This window comes from Lytechinus variegatus, chromosome 1 (genome assembly GCF_018143015.1).
Source record: "Lytechinus variegatus isolate NC3 chromosome 1, Lvar_3.0, whole genome shotgun sequence".
Lineage (NCBI taxonomy): Eukaryota > Metazoa > Echinodermata > Echinoidea > Temnopleuroida > Toxopneustidae > Lytechinus > Lytechinus variegatus.
In genome coordinates this window covers 90,954,267-90,970,602 of record NC_054740.1, presented here as the reverse complement: position 1 = coordinate 90,970,602, position 16,336 = coordinate 90,954,267, and the positions used below count along the sequence as shown (strand labels likewise).

General features: G+C 36.9%; 1 protein-coding gene across 3 annotated transcripts in view; it reads left to right on the top strand.

The window, feature by feature from the left end:
* The first annotated feature begins 660 nt into the window (after positions 1–660).
* LOC121428366 (alsin-like) overlaps positions 661–16,336 on the top strand; it is a 54,787-nt gene continuing 39,111 nt past the window's right edge. For 2 of the 3 annotated variants that reach the window (XM_041624969.1, XM_041624951.1), the window contains exons 1-3: positions 661–806; positions 9,543–10,486; positions 12,141–12,699. In XM_041624969.1, the coding sequence (XP_041480903.1) occupies positions 796–806; positions 9,543–10,486; positions 12,141–12,699 (1,514 nt within the window). In that variant the 5' untranslated portion in view covers positions 661–795. The remainder of the gene's footprint in view (positions 807–9,542; positions 10,487–12,140; positions 12,700–16,336) is intronic. The other variant, XM_041624960.1, reaches the window with a different exon arrangement.

The following is a 16,336-nucleotide window of genomic DNA, read 5'->3' as shown; positions in this document are numbered from 1 at the left end:
GCAGGGAAGAACATAACAATAGGGGGTGGATTGGATGAGAGACTTATGCTATTTTCTAGCTCAATTCAACTTCTTGTAACTTGAAAAAACATCTTTAAGAGTTTGAAAAACTTGGAAAAATTGTATTTTGTCAATAAAAAAATGTTTATGTAAGCTTACTATGAAAAAATAATGGATGGGCATCTTGCTACTTAACTAGTATCTATTTTAGGGTCTGCGACCATTTTCTTTTTTTTTTGCATGGAAGATACCATATTGTGTCCGCAGTCTAGTCGAGTCGAGAATCGAAATCGAGATCGCGTCAAAAAAGGAACCTTTCTCTCCATCACCTTACCGGGTATACGGTGCGGCTAATCCTCTTGATCTTGTTGTGGAAGCTGTGCCATCAGATTAATTCGGCTCCTTTGATTCTAAGCTTCTTTAACTACAGATGCCTTTGAAATTGTTTATGAATCGTTTAGCCTATAGATGTTAACAGTTTGAATTTCCCAACTACTCTAATCCTGCTCGACGCTCGTAGCCGGAGGAGGCGGCACGGCATGAACTTTGCCTCTTGTTATTCTGACCGTGCCCTGAACTTTCCCGTGAGAATTTTGGAGAAACACGAATCTGCGACATGTTCAAAGTGCTCCTAGCTCCTGTACAGTAGCTCAGCTCTGTTCGTGTATTGCAGATGCAGAGAGGTCGAAAATCGAACTGATGTCGTGACCGAAATAAACGTGTTTAGAGTGGAATATTGATTGGGAGGAGCAGAGAGCCTTTGAATTCCAGCATATAAATCAGCTAGTTGGAAACATGGAAAAAGTGTAAGGCCTATGTAGACTAATTTTAATTGGAAAACAAAGGGGTGCTAATCAGTTTTGCAATGCAATTGCCAAGGCAATGGGTGACTTTATTCAACTAATTTCAAAATTCAAGCAAATTTCCCCACCAGAATTTGAAAATGTCATCATAACAAGTCTCTCAGACTCGGTTACATTTCGAATTCGAGGTCGATAAACAATATGCCCACTGCTTTTTTGTTGATTTATTAGACTCTTTTTAAAATCAATTTTTTAATTGACGCTTTAATATACTCGGGGGGGGGGGGGGGGGGGCACTTACATGTACATTGACAAGTGGATACTACGCGCTACCAAAAAACATGTAAAAAGGATGTCTTTTTCAAGATAGGGCATGTTACGTACGTAACGTGATAAGGGTGTCAAAAACACAAAAATAATGAAAAAAGGGTATCTATTTCGCTAGGAAAGCTACGTGTTTAGGGTCAAATTTGCGGGGATGATAAAACAAAATTAAAATGTTTTATAAAGGATGTCCTTTTTGCCCCAACACTACATCTCATTTGCGCAAGATGTGGAAGGTGGGGCCGTATTAACCAAATGATGTGTAAAGGTAAAACCGACGACCGACGGACCCACGACAACAACTTCTGTAGGGGTTCATTTCAGGGAATACTTGCCAAGAGTATCGTTTTGTTTCCAATACTTGTTAAGGATAGGGTTTCACATGCCAATACTTGTTAAGGGGTGCATTTTCAGAATATGGAAAATAGGGTGCTTTTCGAGACCCCACGGTCGCGCATGGTATCCACTCGTCAATGGAAGTGGCCCCTCCGGGCTCTTATAACAAAAGAATTTTATTCATGAACTGTTTTCAGTATTTTGTTTACTTTAAATGGGTGAATAGAATTCATGACTGCAAATAAATTATGCTTTGCAGCTTTTCTGAGTATAAAGAAGAAATAAAGTAGGTAAAAGTAGAAAAGACAGTTCTTGCATACACTCTACCCCACCCAGTTATATCTATATGTGTTAATGTTGGATCTTCATTTTTTACAGTTAATAACCAATGATGGCGCCTGTCCTTTGGATGTGGGGATTTTTTCAATTTTGTATTTAATTTATTTTCTACATATTCTATTTTGAACTAATTTTTTGTCTCGCCTGCATAGCAGAGTGAGAATAAGATTTGGAATTTTCAAAATAATTTGGCAAGTAAGCAAAATGGATCCTCTTCAGCGGAGGTGGCAACACCTCTCACCTCCACATACATGTAATAACTTACACATGTACAGTACATGTAGGGCAGTATCCGGGAGGTAAGTCAGTAAAGTAAAGATCAGCAAATGGATAAACATACTTTCAAGTTACTACATTACATATAGGCAAAGATAAAGCTCATTTGAGGTCAACGAACTGAGGATTTTAGTATCAAATGAATTTTTCCCATTCTATTAGAAATGATTAATTGACATTGTTTTCAGAGCCCTCACTGCTAGGAGCTGCATATGATGTAGTGCAGGCAAGACTGCCCTGGAAGACGTTCCACTGAACTGAGTGCATTAGTTGAGTTGGCCAGGGGACCATCAATATTATAGTGATCAAGATTGCTCTTCTCTTTCATGGCCAACAGATGCATAAAATTGCAATCAGTAGACTGCTAAAAACACAAATTGAATTTGTATTAAAATTTCTGATATTTTTTTTACTGGAATTAATTTATTTGTAAATTTGATATACACATGTGTGCTTTGGGAAGAAGTCACTGTCACCTTGGGTCCCTACCAAGCATTGGAATAAAATTCACCTGCCTGACCTCATTGATGCTTCTCTCCTTGCCCCATCTACTGTACAGTATACATGTAGTATTAATTAGTAAAACTTTGAATGCAAGAATTACACATGTACATTGTAGGCCTACTTGACAAAAATGACATCCTTGTACCGTGTATGTCAAATTTTACCTTACATGTATTTCTCTACCACTATTAAAATGTTGATCTCTGTGAATAATGGAGAGGAAGAAGAAGAAGACATAATAGTCAAGGCTCGACATTAGCGGTGGCCACCAAAAATTCATCTCGGGCAACCATTATTGATAAAATGTTAAGTTTTGGTGGCCCGAATCGGGCAACCAATAATTTTCAAAGTAGCGCAATTTTTCTCCTGATTTTGCATACATTTATCAACTTTCTACAGTTCAAATTGCAAGTCAATTCGTCATGCGCTTTTTTTGTTAATCTGCACACAAAGATGGCATAGTCATGACAGTATGTAGGCCTACTGCTAGCATACAGTAACTATTATTCAGCCGGCAGTGCCGGCTGTCTGGCTGAGCTAGCTTTGCATGCGTGAAACCACTGCAGCTGGCTGTGCGCTAGCAGACTATTCAGACTCAGGGAGCTGCGATGCGAAATGTTACTGCTAAGAAATCTTCCCCAGAACTTAGAAAATCTACGTCAAAGTCACATTTTGCACCAATGAAATGCCCTTCTACAGTCCATATTACTGAAACCTGATAATTTGCAAGCATTAAAAGGAGGAATGATGACCTCTCTTTTGACTCAAAAAGATCGATTTCCAAATGCATTAATACACATAAAAACACATAGGTGAGTACATCACAGTCCCACGTGTGCATTTGTATGTATGTTGATATTTGGTTTATTTTCGAAGCTGTCTTGAATAGACAGCTTCTTTCTTTCTTGTTTATAAATGACTTCTTAAACCACTCCTAAGGAAGTAAATACTTTGGGAAGGCATTTCATTGATATGAAATGTGAATTTTTTCCATCATTTTGTCAAATATAGGGAAGGAATTTTCTCACTGTTTTTTCCAGGTAACTTTTGCCGTTTTCTTATTTTTTCTGTCATTTTTTACAGTGATTAAACGATAATACCCCTTCCCATTGAATATGCCTGATTAAAGAACATGTTTTTACTGAATAATAATAATAATTTTCCCCATTTTTTTCTGATAATTTTGTCTTATTCATTTTTCTTACTTTTTGTTTTTTTTCTTCTTTGTTTTTTCTCAATTTTTTTTCTTTTCATTGTTTTTTCTTACTTCATTTTTTTTTCTTATTTCACTTATTCATTTTCATAATTTTTGTTTCTTTTTTCAATATACTATTCTAAAAATTATTTTTGTTTATTTCCCCCTTTTATACATTGTTCTAATTCTGCAGCATATTTTCTGTGATTTTCTCCTGCTATAATATGCTGGAAAATAAACTGGATTTGGGGCCTGCATAATCTAGGTTTTACGATCAATAAGGAAGAAAGGAAAAATCATTGTTTTGTAAATCAATCTGAGTTTGCTATGCACTATTTATTTACTTTACCATTATGAGTGTGTGTCTATACGGAGATTAAAAGTCCACACAACCTGGGAACAATACAATTCTTTTATTCTCTTTCAATCATTTCATGTTCACAATAATAGAACAATTTATATATTACCACAAAATAAGCGAAGTAAAATAACAAGCACGATTTACATACAAGATGTACAAAGAATAGTGGTACATGGTAGTGACTGCAGCATATTTCAGTTGTTTTTCTTTATATTTTTCGGGCCACCAAACTTTAATAATGGGCCACCAAAAAAAATCATTTGAAGGTTTTGGTGGCCCGAACGGGCCACCACCAACAAAAGTTAATGTGGAGCCTTGTAATAGTTACATACTACTGTATAAACATTGCTTTGGAGTGTTACTTGTACAGTGTAGGTAATTGATGATGATAATGATCACAATGATTTTCTTCAGTTTAGCCACAGAGTAATACAATATGAATAATAGCAGGGTGCTACATGTACATAACTTTTGAAAAGCACTTGCCCAGTTGGGAAAGTAAATTCTTAAATATTTGAAATATACTTGCCCATAAATCTATTTCACTTGCCCGAAAAAATCATTGAAAAAATAGTTTTACCTAAATTTAAAAGAAGTTTTGCAGTTTTATAAACCATTGATATATGTCTCTCTTTTGACATGAACCGATCTACCTTGTTATTGCAATTTCTTTTCAAAATTGATTTTATCTTGCCTGCCATGACTAAAATTAGGGTCACTATCAATATCAATATCATGTCGACCCTAACTTTGGTCATTCTACTGGAAGAATTTCACTTGCCCAATTCGGGCAAGTAGTTTTGGTCTTTACTTCAAAACACTTGCCCGACCGTAATTTTTACTTGCCCCGGGCAATCGGGCAGGTACTTATGTAGCACCCTGTAATAGTAATAATAATAGATAATGATCATAATAAAGATAAATATTATGATTGTGATGATTTTTTTTTGCACAAACTTGCAGCTCATTTTCAGCTTTCATTCTGGAAAAAGCACATTTCATGATGCGTTTTCATACAATACTTTGTCTTTGATGTGAAAACAGTGATTTAATGTCCAGTGATAATGTTCTCAAATTATTATGCCAAGTGAGTAGGCACCTCTTTTGGGCATTTTGGGGTAATGTAATATATCCTCTGAATTACCCACAAAGACTGGAGGTAACATTGATTTTGAAGATGCCTTTGTTTAAAAATTATGCATCGATGAAAGTGAACGATGTACCGTACATGTTCATGGATGTCTGTTACTCAAGATGAGTCATGGACTGACATATTATTAACAGATTTCCAATTACATCTTTTAAAGCTGCTATTTTTAAGGTAACATTGGTTTACAGATTTATTAAAGACTTCCTCTTATGAGGCTAAAGTGTGCTATCCCAGTTGCCACATCCCAATTCTCACTTTAGTTCATGGCTTGAAACATTTTGACAAATGTTGAGAACATGATAAAGGTTCGTTTTAAATTCAGAATTTCTTGCAGTCTGATTATTTTGCCTATGTTGGGACAAGGTGTTTTTTTAATTGTTTTTTTTTTACCATCTACATGTACATGCACTTTTACATGTACAAATGGCCGGCATTCAATTGAAAGAATTTTAGCAAAATTCTGAAACTTGTATTCAGATCACATAAATTTTTTTTTATCAAGCCAAATTAAAGAAAGACTTAATAAACATTGTGACTTGATAAAGTTTAAGCCAAAGAATGTGTAGTGTACATGTACACGTATGTATGTATCTGTGTGCATTACAGTATGTATGACTGTGCATATGCATGTTTGTAAACTAAATTTCCACAAACCAGACCTAAGCAAAAAGGTACTGTAGGCTGCTGACTTTAGATTTAAAAGCAAAATGCTTTTAAGCCAAAATACCGAAGATAAGTATTTTCATCAAGATTCTGAGTAAAATCTTTATATTCTGGCTTCTATCCAATTGAATACAGGTCTAGTAATTGTGTACATGTTCATAGAAAATCATACCTTTTTTGCTTGTTGGGTGTCATAATATAGAACACGAAATTAACTAAAATTTTGATAAATTTCAGATATCGGCATCTGCACGGCGACCTTTCATAGCCTTTCTTCAAATTGTTTTTACTCACTCATTTGTGAAATAGGCATCACAAGAATGACACAAATGACTCTTATTTGAGATGGGCCCTGTTGAGATGTGGGCCCTTGTGCATAAAAGTTACTATTGTGGCAGAGATGCCAAGTTCAAAGACCAGCTATGCGTGAGATTTTCTGTGAATCTGAGTGAGATCACAGATATTGGGATAGGCTGTGATAGTTGCGTGAGACAGTTTTGAGGGGATGAACAAGAGTCCAAAATACTTGAGTCTCACGCATAATGCGTGAGACTTGGTAGCTCTGTTGTGGTAACCTTGCCAAACAATAGTAACTACCATGGCAACATGGCCCAACAGCCAATCAAAATCAAGGATTCCATTAAAGGTACCATTAGATGCCAAAGTTCGTATAATTCACGTGCAAATAGGACCCTGATGTGTAAATGCTTGGTATGATCTGATGTGCACTGTGCACAATGCTTGATGGTCTCATGCTGAGTCAGTCAAGGTCTCATGCATGGGTGGTTTTTGACCTTGGAATCTTCAGCTACTTACATAAATATTTTACAATTTTGTCAGAAATGGTCAAAAGGAAAAAACCTTTGTGCATGTACATGTGGTCATGAATGTATGTTGTACTGTACTATCTTCTCAAGATGTAGAAATGCTGATACATGTACATGCCCTTCTCATAATGTGAATATTGTAAATGAATATGTTGAAAGGTATTGGACATAAAGTGTCAGTCAAGAATTATTATTTTAACTATTTTGTTTTTCATTAAAGAAATATATGAAGAGTATCTAGTAGTCTTACATGTATCTAGACTGTAGTGCATATTGCATCAAAACAAGAGAGGGAGAGACAATCACACAGGTTGCACTGTATGAAAGATGCACTATACTGTACATGTAGTGCATAGTGGATGCATTTAATGTGCAGTACAAGTGCATTCAAATCTGTTTAACCTACAAATTCTGCAGTGAAATGGGTGTGAAAATGCCAGTCTGCCAGGTGTGTAGTGCTATACAATGTACATGTATGTAGGAATATATACATGAACATTTATTACATGTACAGTAGACTAGACATCATGTTGAGTACATCATAGGAATTAGAAAATATTTGCCATAATATGCTTTTTAATGAGTAAGGCTTGGCATATTGAAATTCACTGTATTCACATCTTGATTTACAATGTATGTCTCCTTTGCATATTTGCCAATATTGTTCTTTTTGGTACCTCTTTCGTACGTGTGCATACATGTACATATACATGTATAAAGTATGAAGACATCAAATATATACGGTACATTTAATTTCAAGCAGAAAATTATTGACAACATACGTGTACATGTACATGTACTATAACCAGTGATGGCTTTAAAATACTGGAATGATTTGCCACTTACATTGTACAAAGACGGCCTCCATCACTAGCAATTTTCAGAAAAAGGTTTTAAAACCCATTTTACACTTGTAGTTTATATAATTCCTTGAAATAAATTGATTGTAATGCAAGTGATTTGGGCCGGGGGGGGGGGGGGGAGTGCAGTATTAATAATGACATGTACAGATTACACCAGTGACCAATCACTAGAGTAGCCAAGATGCTAATTAATTATTAGCTTGACTTTAGTCCGGCTTCCATGCTGGCACACAAGCATTTCAAGGAATACATCACTGCCAGGGCAGGTAGCCATTTACTACACCCCACAGTACATGTATGTGATTTGGTAGATGACACTTTCTTCTTCCACGAGTCTAAGATGACGTTGTGTACATGTACATGTAGGATGACTCACTCACCATTTTGGTGTAGTGTAACTGATCTCAGTCAGGCGATGTCGTCACTGCCATCTTGACACATTAGTTCTGCCTACTTGGGCTGAAATGCATAATGTCTACGAGGTAATGGTGTTGGGATTGCTCATTCCAGCCCCATTTGGTCACATTATGTCATTACCCAGAGTGTCATACATAGTTACAGACAAACCGATGATCATAAATCATAAATGTATACATATACATTAGTAAGCCAAGTGTGCAAAGATATACAGTTTGATAATTATGTGTATTCTAAAAAGCGTATTGTATAGCACTTTTAACTGCATTAATATACATGTGTATAGAGAGCTTTTATAATTTTTAAGGAAAAATCTTTTTTTTTAGATTGTTCTGTGGGCCTGATTTTGCCATCTTCATACAGTTGTAATTTGCACACTACATGTACATTTAGGAGAAAATGCATATTCATGTCTGATGCAGTATTTGTACAGGTACTGCACATGTACATGTACTAAAGTTCTGAATCAGATGTATTTCGTAAAAGGACATGGCTCTCTATGTATTTTTCCATTTCAAATGAATAATTGAATTGAAACAGTTGTATCAATTTCTAGAATCTAGAGACAGTTTGTTACATATTTCAAAACTGATCAATACCATTCACACTGCCCGTGGTGTGGAATGGGGTATGCAGACTTCAGAATAATGATAAATCAATATAAATCAATTTTTGTCAGGAAAATGGGAAGTGAACATTGAATTCAGACTCAGAATAATACATGTCGTACATGTACATTGTACCTGTGCTATAATCACAAAGTTTTGTATTTTGTTGTCCACAATGGGATAAATCTGAATGAGTGGTACAGTACCTGTGTAATCCCAGCAGACTCAACACAGCCTGTGTTGAGTCTGCTGGGAATGTCATACCTTGTGAGTATGGAAGTTATGAAAAGAAATTGCCATAAATCACTCTTTTGAAAAAAAAAATATTCACTGGAAAGAGTTCAGAAGCTCTGAACTACATGCACATGTACAGTACATACAGCTAATCTTCAAAAGAATTCAATACTTCTAAGAACCAATGCCAAAAATGTGTCTACTACATGTACACCATGAACCAAGTATGTACATACATGTATGTAACTGCTCAAATAACAATTAATTAGGCTATAATATGATAAAGACTATAAAGTTATAATCAACATGTACTCTTAATTCAACGCCTACATGTAATGTTAATTTAACATTTATACATGTACATGTAGGTGTCTGAATCTTAATACAATAACAATAAGTACAATAATTCAACCTTGTACAGAGAATGATTCAATAAAAAGGGACAAAATTTAATTTGGTATCAGTTGTCAGTATCATGGGTATTTACATGAGTCCTCATATTAAAATGAGGTAGATGTAGAATATTACATGCACCTGTACAGTATGTACAATGTAACTAATGTAAGTACATGTCACTAATGTATTTTCTTTTATGCCCTTTTTTGAACTTGTCTAACATTCTTTCTCTGGTTTTCCCCACAGGAAAAAAGATGAGAAAGACCGACCAGAAAAGGCTTTGCAGGGCATTCCATACATGTGGAAGGGTTTCCTCAGTAACACCACACCTTTCACCCACGATGTCTTCAAGACAAAGAACATCATCAAGATCTCACTCGGGAGCAAGCATTGTGCATTCTTAACCGACCAGAGATCAGTGTATACGTATGGGAGTGGGGAGCATGGCCAGCTTGGTCACAAGAAATTCACAGACATAACGAAGCAGCCAATGCTTGTGCAGGAACTGAAGAGCGAGAATGTTGCAGATGTTGTCTGTGGAAATAACCACACTGGAGTGGTGTGCGAAGATGGAATTGTCTTCTGCTGGGGAGATTCCACCAATGGACAATGTGGAATTGGTGTGTCAGAAAAGATCAACATTCCCACCCAGGTTCATATAAGTGATGCAGACTGTGATCCAGTGATCACGCAGCTGTCCTGCGGAGACTCCCACACCCTTGCGATGTCTACACAAGGTGAAGTCTGGGCATGGGGAACTGGCCCACAGCTTGGACTCTCAACCGGTTCCACTCCGGTGTTGTCCCCAAAGAAAGTCAGTGCCCTCATGGGTCGGAAAGTACTGCACATGGCTTGTGGTGGTACCATGAGTCTTGTGCTGGTCCAAAGACTGAAATTGATGCGGTCACCAGGTAACAAGTCAAATGAACCAGAAGAAGAAGGTTCTGGATCTAGTCTTACCTGCCAGGATACAGGCTACACAATGCATGATGAAGGTGACACTGTTATCATATCAGACAACTCATTGTTATGCCCCGATTCAGGCAACACTACGTCTAGGAGCATATCACCTGATAGTATCGATGTAGCAGCTATTCAGGCACAACAGGCAGAATGGGCAGCTGCAACTGAGGCAGTGGAACTGAAACGGAGAGATAGAGGATCAACTTCATCACAAGGTAGTAGTGAAGGTATGCATGGCACCCTTACCTTACTAACCAACTAACTCCATGTAGATCAAGGGTGTAAATGTACTAGTTTGATCATCTCTTAAGTCCATAGCTATGCGTAGATCCAGATACCTTTTGTCATGAGTTCACATGTTTTGTGGTTTGTCATGTAGATAGAAAGGGCTTGTTGATTTATGTATTAAAGTCCATCTCCCTTTTGTAACAATGAAAATAGACAGACGTGTGGTTACACAAATTATCAAAATGGCAGCTATGTGTTTCAAAGCTCATTGACTTTCACTCCCCGGACCAAAATACTACCTTCAGTTTTATTTCCTCTTTCATTTTACTCTGATGGTGCTCTGCAATACCACCATCAACTATTTGAAATAGTTATTATCGCAAAGAAGCTTGTAAAGACCCTTCAATCCCAAACTTTATTAAAATGTCCAAGAGCTTGTAAGAGTGAATAATTAATCCCACTCTTTCAATTTATTTAAATAACATGATAGGTATACTGTAATTATGTTTTCAGATTTTTCTCCTCTGTCTGTAGGCTAATATTTTGCAGATTAAAACAGCTTATGTAAGAATACAAGTTGCTTGAACAAGTTAACATTAACCTGGCATGATATGCTGAATATTATTTCTTTTCTGCAATTTTCAAAACTGTTTTTACCGATTAACAGAAAGTATATCTTGTCAATATAAAGTGAATTTGTAATTTTTTGGAAACATTTAAAACTCCAAATTTACAAAAACTGAATCTGTGAAGTATTGGGTGGATGGGAGTAGGTGGAATGGTGCATGCACTGTCTTTGTGAGCAGACCATTGGGAAGAAGACCCATTGAAAAGTTATCATGGAAGACCTGTGCTCTAGGATGAATCAAATTCAATGCCATACATGTACCATATTTTACAACTTGCAGCCTGATTGCATGAAATGGATTCTTACATGTATCCTGTAATTAAAAAAAGACCCTTGAGAATATTCTGAGATATTGAAGGCAATTAACTTCCTTTTCATGTTGTTGATTGAATGCCTTTGCACTTGAGAATGTTGCATTGTGTCCATGCATGGGAACATTTTACTAACCAATGACTGCATGCACTGTATGTTGAGTGCTTGTGTACATGTATGTGGAGATATCAGAATTAGACAGTGATACAGACAATAGAGGGAATAGAGATACAGAGATAGGCAGAGAAAAAAGAGAGAGAGGGATGGAGACTGGTGCACAGAGGCAGATCGAGAGATGATAGAGTGGGGAGAAGATTTGAAAAACATAGTGTTTTTGATATATTACAGGGCCCCGTTATGTGTGATCCAATCAACCGTAACTCTATGGAAATCCATCAGTGTCATAATTTTTTCTACAGGAAATTTGCACAATGTCTTTTGTATGAGAAGTGCAGCAAATTTTGAAGAAAACAATGAATGCATGAATATACATCATAGTTAGAAAATATTTGGAACAAGCATGCATAATAGATGTTGACGTTGCTTGCTTTCCATAGTTTCGATCGATCGGATCAATCGCAAATCTTTGTAAGACGAGGCCCTGATATAAATCTGATCATAAGAAATTAAATAAGGCTTATGTTTACCAAGAATTGTTTTTACCACTCAAAAGTGTGAAGCATTTTCATTTATTTCATTTCTGTTTTATACAGGTACTTACACTTTAGAAGATTCTAGTGGAAACTTGAAGAGAATCAAAGAAGAAGTGAGTGAACGGAGTGGTAGCCAACCCAATGGTGTTGCCAAGAATGGCATTGATGGAGGAGAATGTGCAGATGAAGATGAAGATGATGTCTTTACAACTTCTAGGAGCTCCAAAGAGCAGCTGGCAGAGCAGTTGAAACCTCTGAATATACAAGGGAGTCCAGTACAAGCTGTCACCCCTCAGCAACGACCTGGTCCTAGTACCCGTATCCTGGCTTCGTTGCCTCAGTCTGTGGCCCTACGACTGGAGAAGATCATGATGCCTCGAACGAGCCTTACAGAGACTGTCTCAAGGGCAAGTAGCGACAACTCCATCTGTGAGACTGAGCTGATCATCAGGGATAAGGATGCTCAGGTGTTAGAATCAAGCTGTAACTTGCCAGATAAGAAGCTTCGGACGATATCTCCTGTGATGGGTGGGCTGGATGATCTTGTCTATCAGACTGAGGTGTGGAGTTTTGGCAAAGGCACCATGGGACAGCTTGGACAGGGAGATACACTTGACAGGTATGTTTTTGTCATGATCAAACCTTGGTTTTTGTGTATGTAAAGATTTGGTTATCATGATGACTCAACAACCTCACATAAACCAAGAATTTTTTTTTAAATGAAGAGAGCTATGGCGTTGTCAAAGTACACATACATGGAAGTAACTGCAATGCATAACATATATTCTGCTTTAAAGTTGTTTAAAAAAATATTGTTTCATTAATTCCAAAATATATTTGTTTCAATATACAATAGATATTGACATTCAAATCATTCAAAAGGTAATATTGATTTCTTTACAACAAAAAGGACCTGCAAGAACTGAATACATTTTATTGTCCTTCCTAGTTCAAAAATGCATAGGCCTACAATATGTTGTAATTTGCAATACTGCCATCACTTGGCCGAAATGGATAATTTAACATTATTTCTTTTTTCCTAGAGCTATATTTTCCAATTATAATAACACTATTTATCACATTTTCTCAAGTAACATTTTTCTATTTGAAATAAAACCAATTTTTTGATTTGTATATTTTAATATGTGGCAAAAATAACATTCGCTTCTTTATGCTAAGTTCACACCAACGGCGAATGCCGCGCTTTAAATCGGCGATCAATTCGGCGTCATTTTTTTTTAATTTAAAAAAAATCTCACGATCTCATCAGATATAATATGCTCTGATAAGTTCTGATACGCTCTGAAACGAAGTTCGTTCCCGCTTTGGTCGACAAATTATTTCCCGAATCGCTACGGCTTCTCACGCTTTGATGCCGATTGATCAAGATTTATTACGCTTTAAATCACGCTTTGATATGCTTTATTACTCTTTGATAAGCTTTGATGCGCCTTTCACGCTTTAAATAATGCTCTGATACGATTATCAAGCTCACTTGTGCATTGATAGGCTCTGTTAAGCACTGTTACGCAATGACAAAATTTGAGATCTGATTGCAACCCGCCTCTGATCCAGAGTATATATAAAGATGCAGCAGATACACGAAATCATTGCAAAAAATTTTTCGAGAAGAACAAGATATGGAAGTTCAATATGTATCAGAGTATGAACCATCTTATGATGTAGACATGACCTTTGTCTCCCTGCTATACAACTACATCCTAGCCCTCGAGGCAGAGGAGAGAGAGGAAGAACAGCAAAGACAAGAGAAGAATGAACTACCAGCAGGAGGGAGAAGACAATTCATCAGGTGCTGCTGGACCAGGCCATGGCTCACTGAAGAACGAAGACAGCAGTATGGCCAGTACACTATCCTCTTGGACACACAGCTGAGGTTAGAGGACCCTGTTGCCTTCACAAACTTCACTAGAGTGACCCCTGAAGTGTTCGATGAGATCCTTGCGAGAGTGGCACCAGTCATCCAGAAGCAAAAGACTAACTACAGGCACCCTTTGTCAGCTGGCCTCAAACTGGCAATCACCTTGAGACATCTGGCCACTGGGGACAACTACAGATCACTGGCATATGGTTTTAGATGTGGCATCTCAACCATATCAGAGCTGATTCCAGGAGTGTGCAGGGCCATTGTAGAGGCGTATAAATATGAGGTCTTCAACATACCTACCACCCCTGAAGCATGGAGCACCCTTGCCCAGCAGTTTGAACAGAGATGGAATATCCCCCATGCAATTGGTGCCTTGGATGGAAAGCACATAGCCATTAAGAAGCCAGCAAACACAGGCAGTCTTTACCACAACTACAAGGGGTTCTTCTCTATACCACTACTGGCATTGGTAGATGCAGACTACAAGTTCATCTGGATTGAGCTGGGAGGTAAAGGACACATGTCTGACTCCCAGATATTCGCAGACTCTGAGCTCTTCGAATGCCTAGAAGATGGGTCCATAGGACTCCCACCACCATGCCCTCTTCCTGGAGAAAATCAGCCTGATATTCCCTACTTCATCCTGGGTGACGATGCTTTTGCCCTGAAGAGCTACATGATGAAGCCATACAGTAGAAGAGGAATGACAGATGAACAGAGGATCTGCAACTACAGGATCTCAAGGGGAAGAAGAGTGGTGGAGAATGCCTTTGGCATCATGGCCAACAGGTTCCGGTGCCTATTGGGAACACTGGAACAGAAGGTAGATAACGTCAGAGATTTGGTAGAGACTGCTGTGGTGCTCCACAACCTGCTGAGGAAGAGGGTGGCGCTGGCAGCCAATGCGGTGGACCACGAAGATGAAGAGCACAACTTCGCACCAGGGGGCTGGAGAGATGGACCTCACTGGGAAGATGTTCCGCAACCACCTGCAAGGGGTAACCTCGCCACTGTGGATGCAAGACATCAGAGAGATCATCTCAGAGAATACTTCGTCTCTCCAGTGGGTGCTGTTGACTGGCAACAAAGAATGGCTGGGGTGGTACTTCCTGATTGAGTTAAGAAAGGAATGGCTCAGATATCGTCAGAAGCAGATGATGAAGATAAAGACTTTTGTTTATGGAAATAAGAACATTTTCCCATATGCACACTTTGTTTATTTTTAATATAAGTTTTAAATAAGTTTTGTATCATGTGTTCTTGTGAAGATGTTATTGGTGTTATGTATTTCATCTGCTTGTAAAAATAAAAATACAGAAAAATTAGATAATACTACTATTGTGAATCAGGAGTGAAAATTTAAAGGAATCAAGTTGCATAATTTGAAATTAATATAATTATGTGCGATAAGATATCTTGAAAATACGCCTTTTTTAATTGATTATTACAAATTATTACAAATTGATTTTCCTACAAATCAAAAAAATAGTAAGAAAATCAATTTTATATGTGAGATGAATAACCATTATTTTAACAGAGAAAATAAAACTAAGGAAATAGAGCATAAGACATTACAAAATTAAAAACATAAATATAATAAAAAAATAAAAGGGAAGAGCTTGGTGGAAAACTCAATGTTTTCAACAGAGTTTTTCTTTTTATTGTTTTACTCTATTGCCTTTTCTACCTTATTGTGTTTTATACAGGGTGTCCCATAAAAAATTTCCGGTACACTTCCGGTCGTTTTTTTTTTATTATTATTTTTTATTCATTGAAGAGACCAACTCTTCATTAAGTAAATGATCCAATAATACCAAAATAACGTTTAGTGGTTTTTGTGTTATAATACTTCTTGCAAAGGTCTGTAAGCGGTAAAAATCAGGCTGAACGAATCCTTAGCTGTAGGGCCTATGGGAAATTTCTCAAAAGTACATGATTTCATTGCTTGCATCCCTTCGCAAAAAGTGTAATAAAATAAAAACTACAAAATCATATTTCGTGATGTTTTGGTCATTTACTTTTAAAATGCTACTCTTTCCAATGATATCGTTATTGTTGTGCATTCCGGACCGGAAGTGTGCAGGTGTTTTTTTTTGTAGGACACTGTGTTTTTATTTGTTTTGTTTTATTTTTATTATTTAAAGGAAGACTTGAAATCATGGTTACGTATGTTTCAATGGCTTTTGCAACAAATTTGATTTGAAAATAATTAAATTGAATAGTTTTCAATGACATGTATTTTTATTTTAACATGTAGGCATATAGCTTAATTTGTTTTAGAAAAGTTTTAATAAGAAAAGATCGTGCTTTAATTTGCATTACATAAACATATCGGCAAACGTATTGAATTGCGACATTCTGTTTTTGTCGG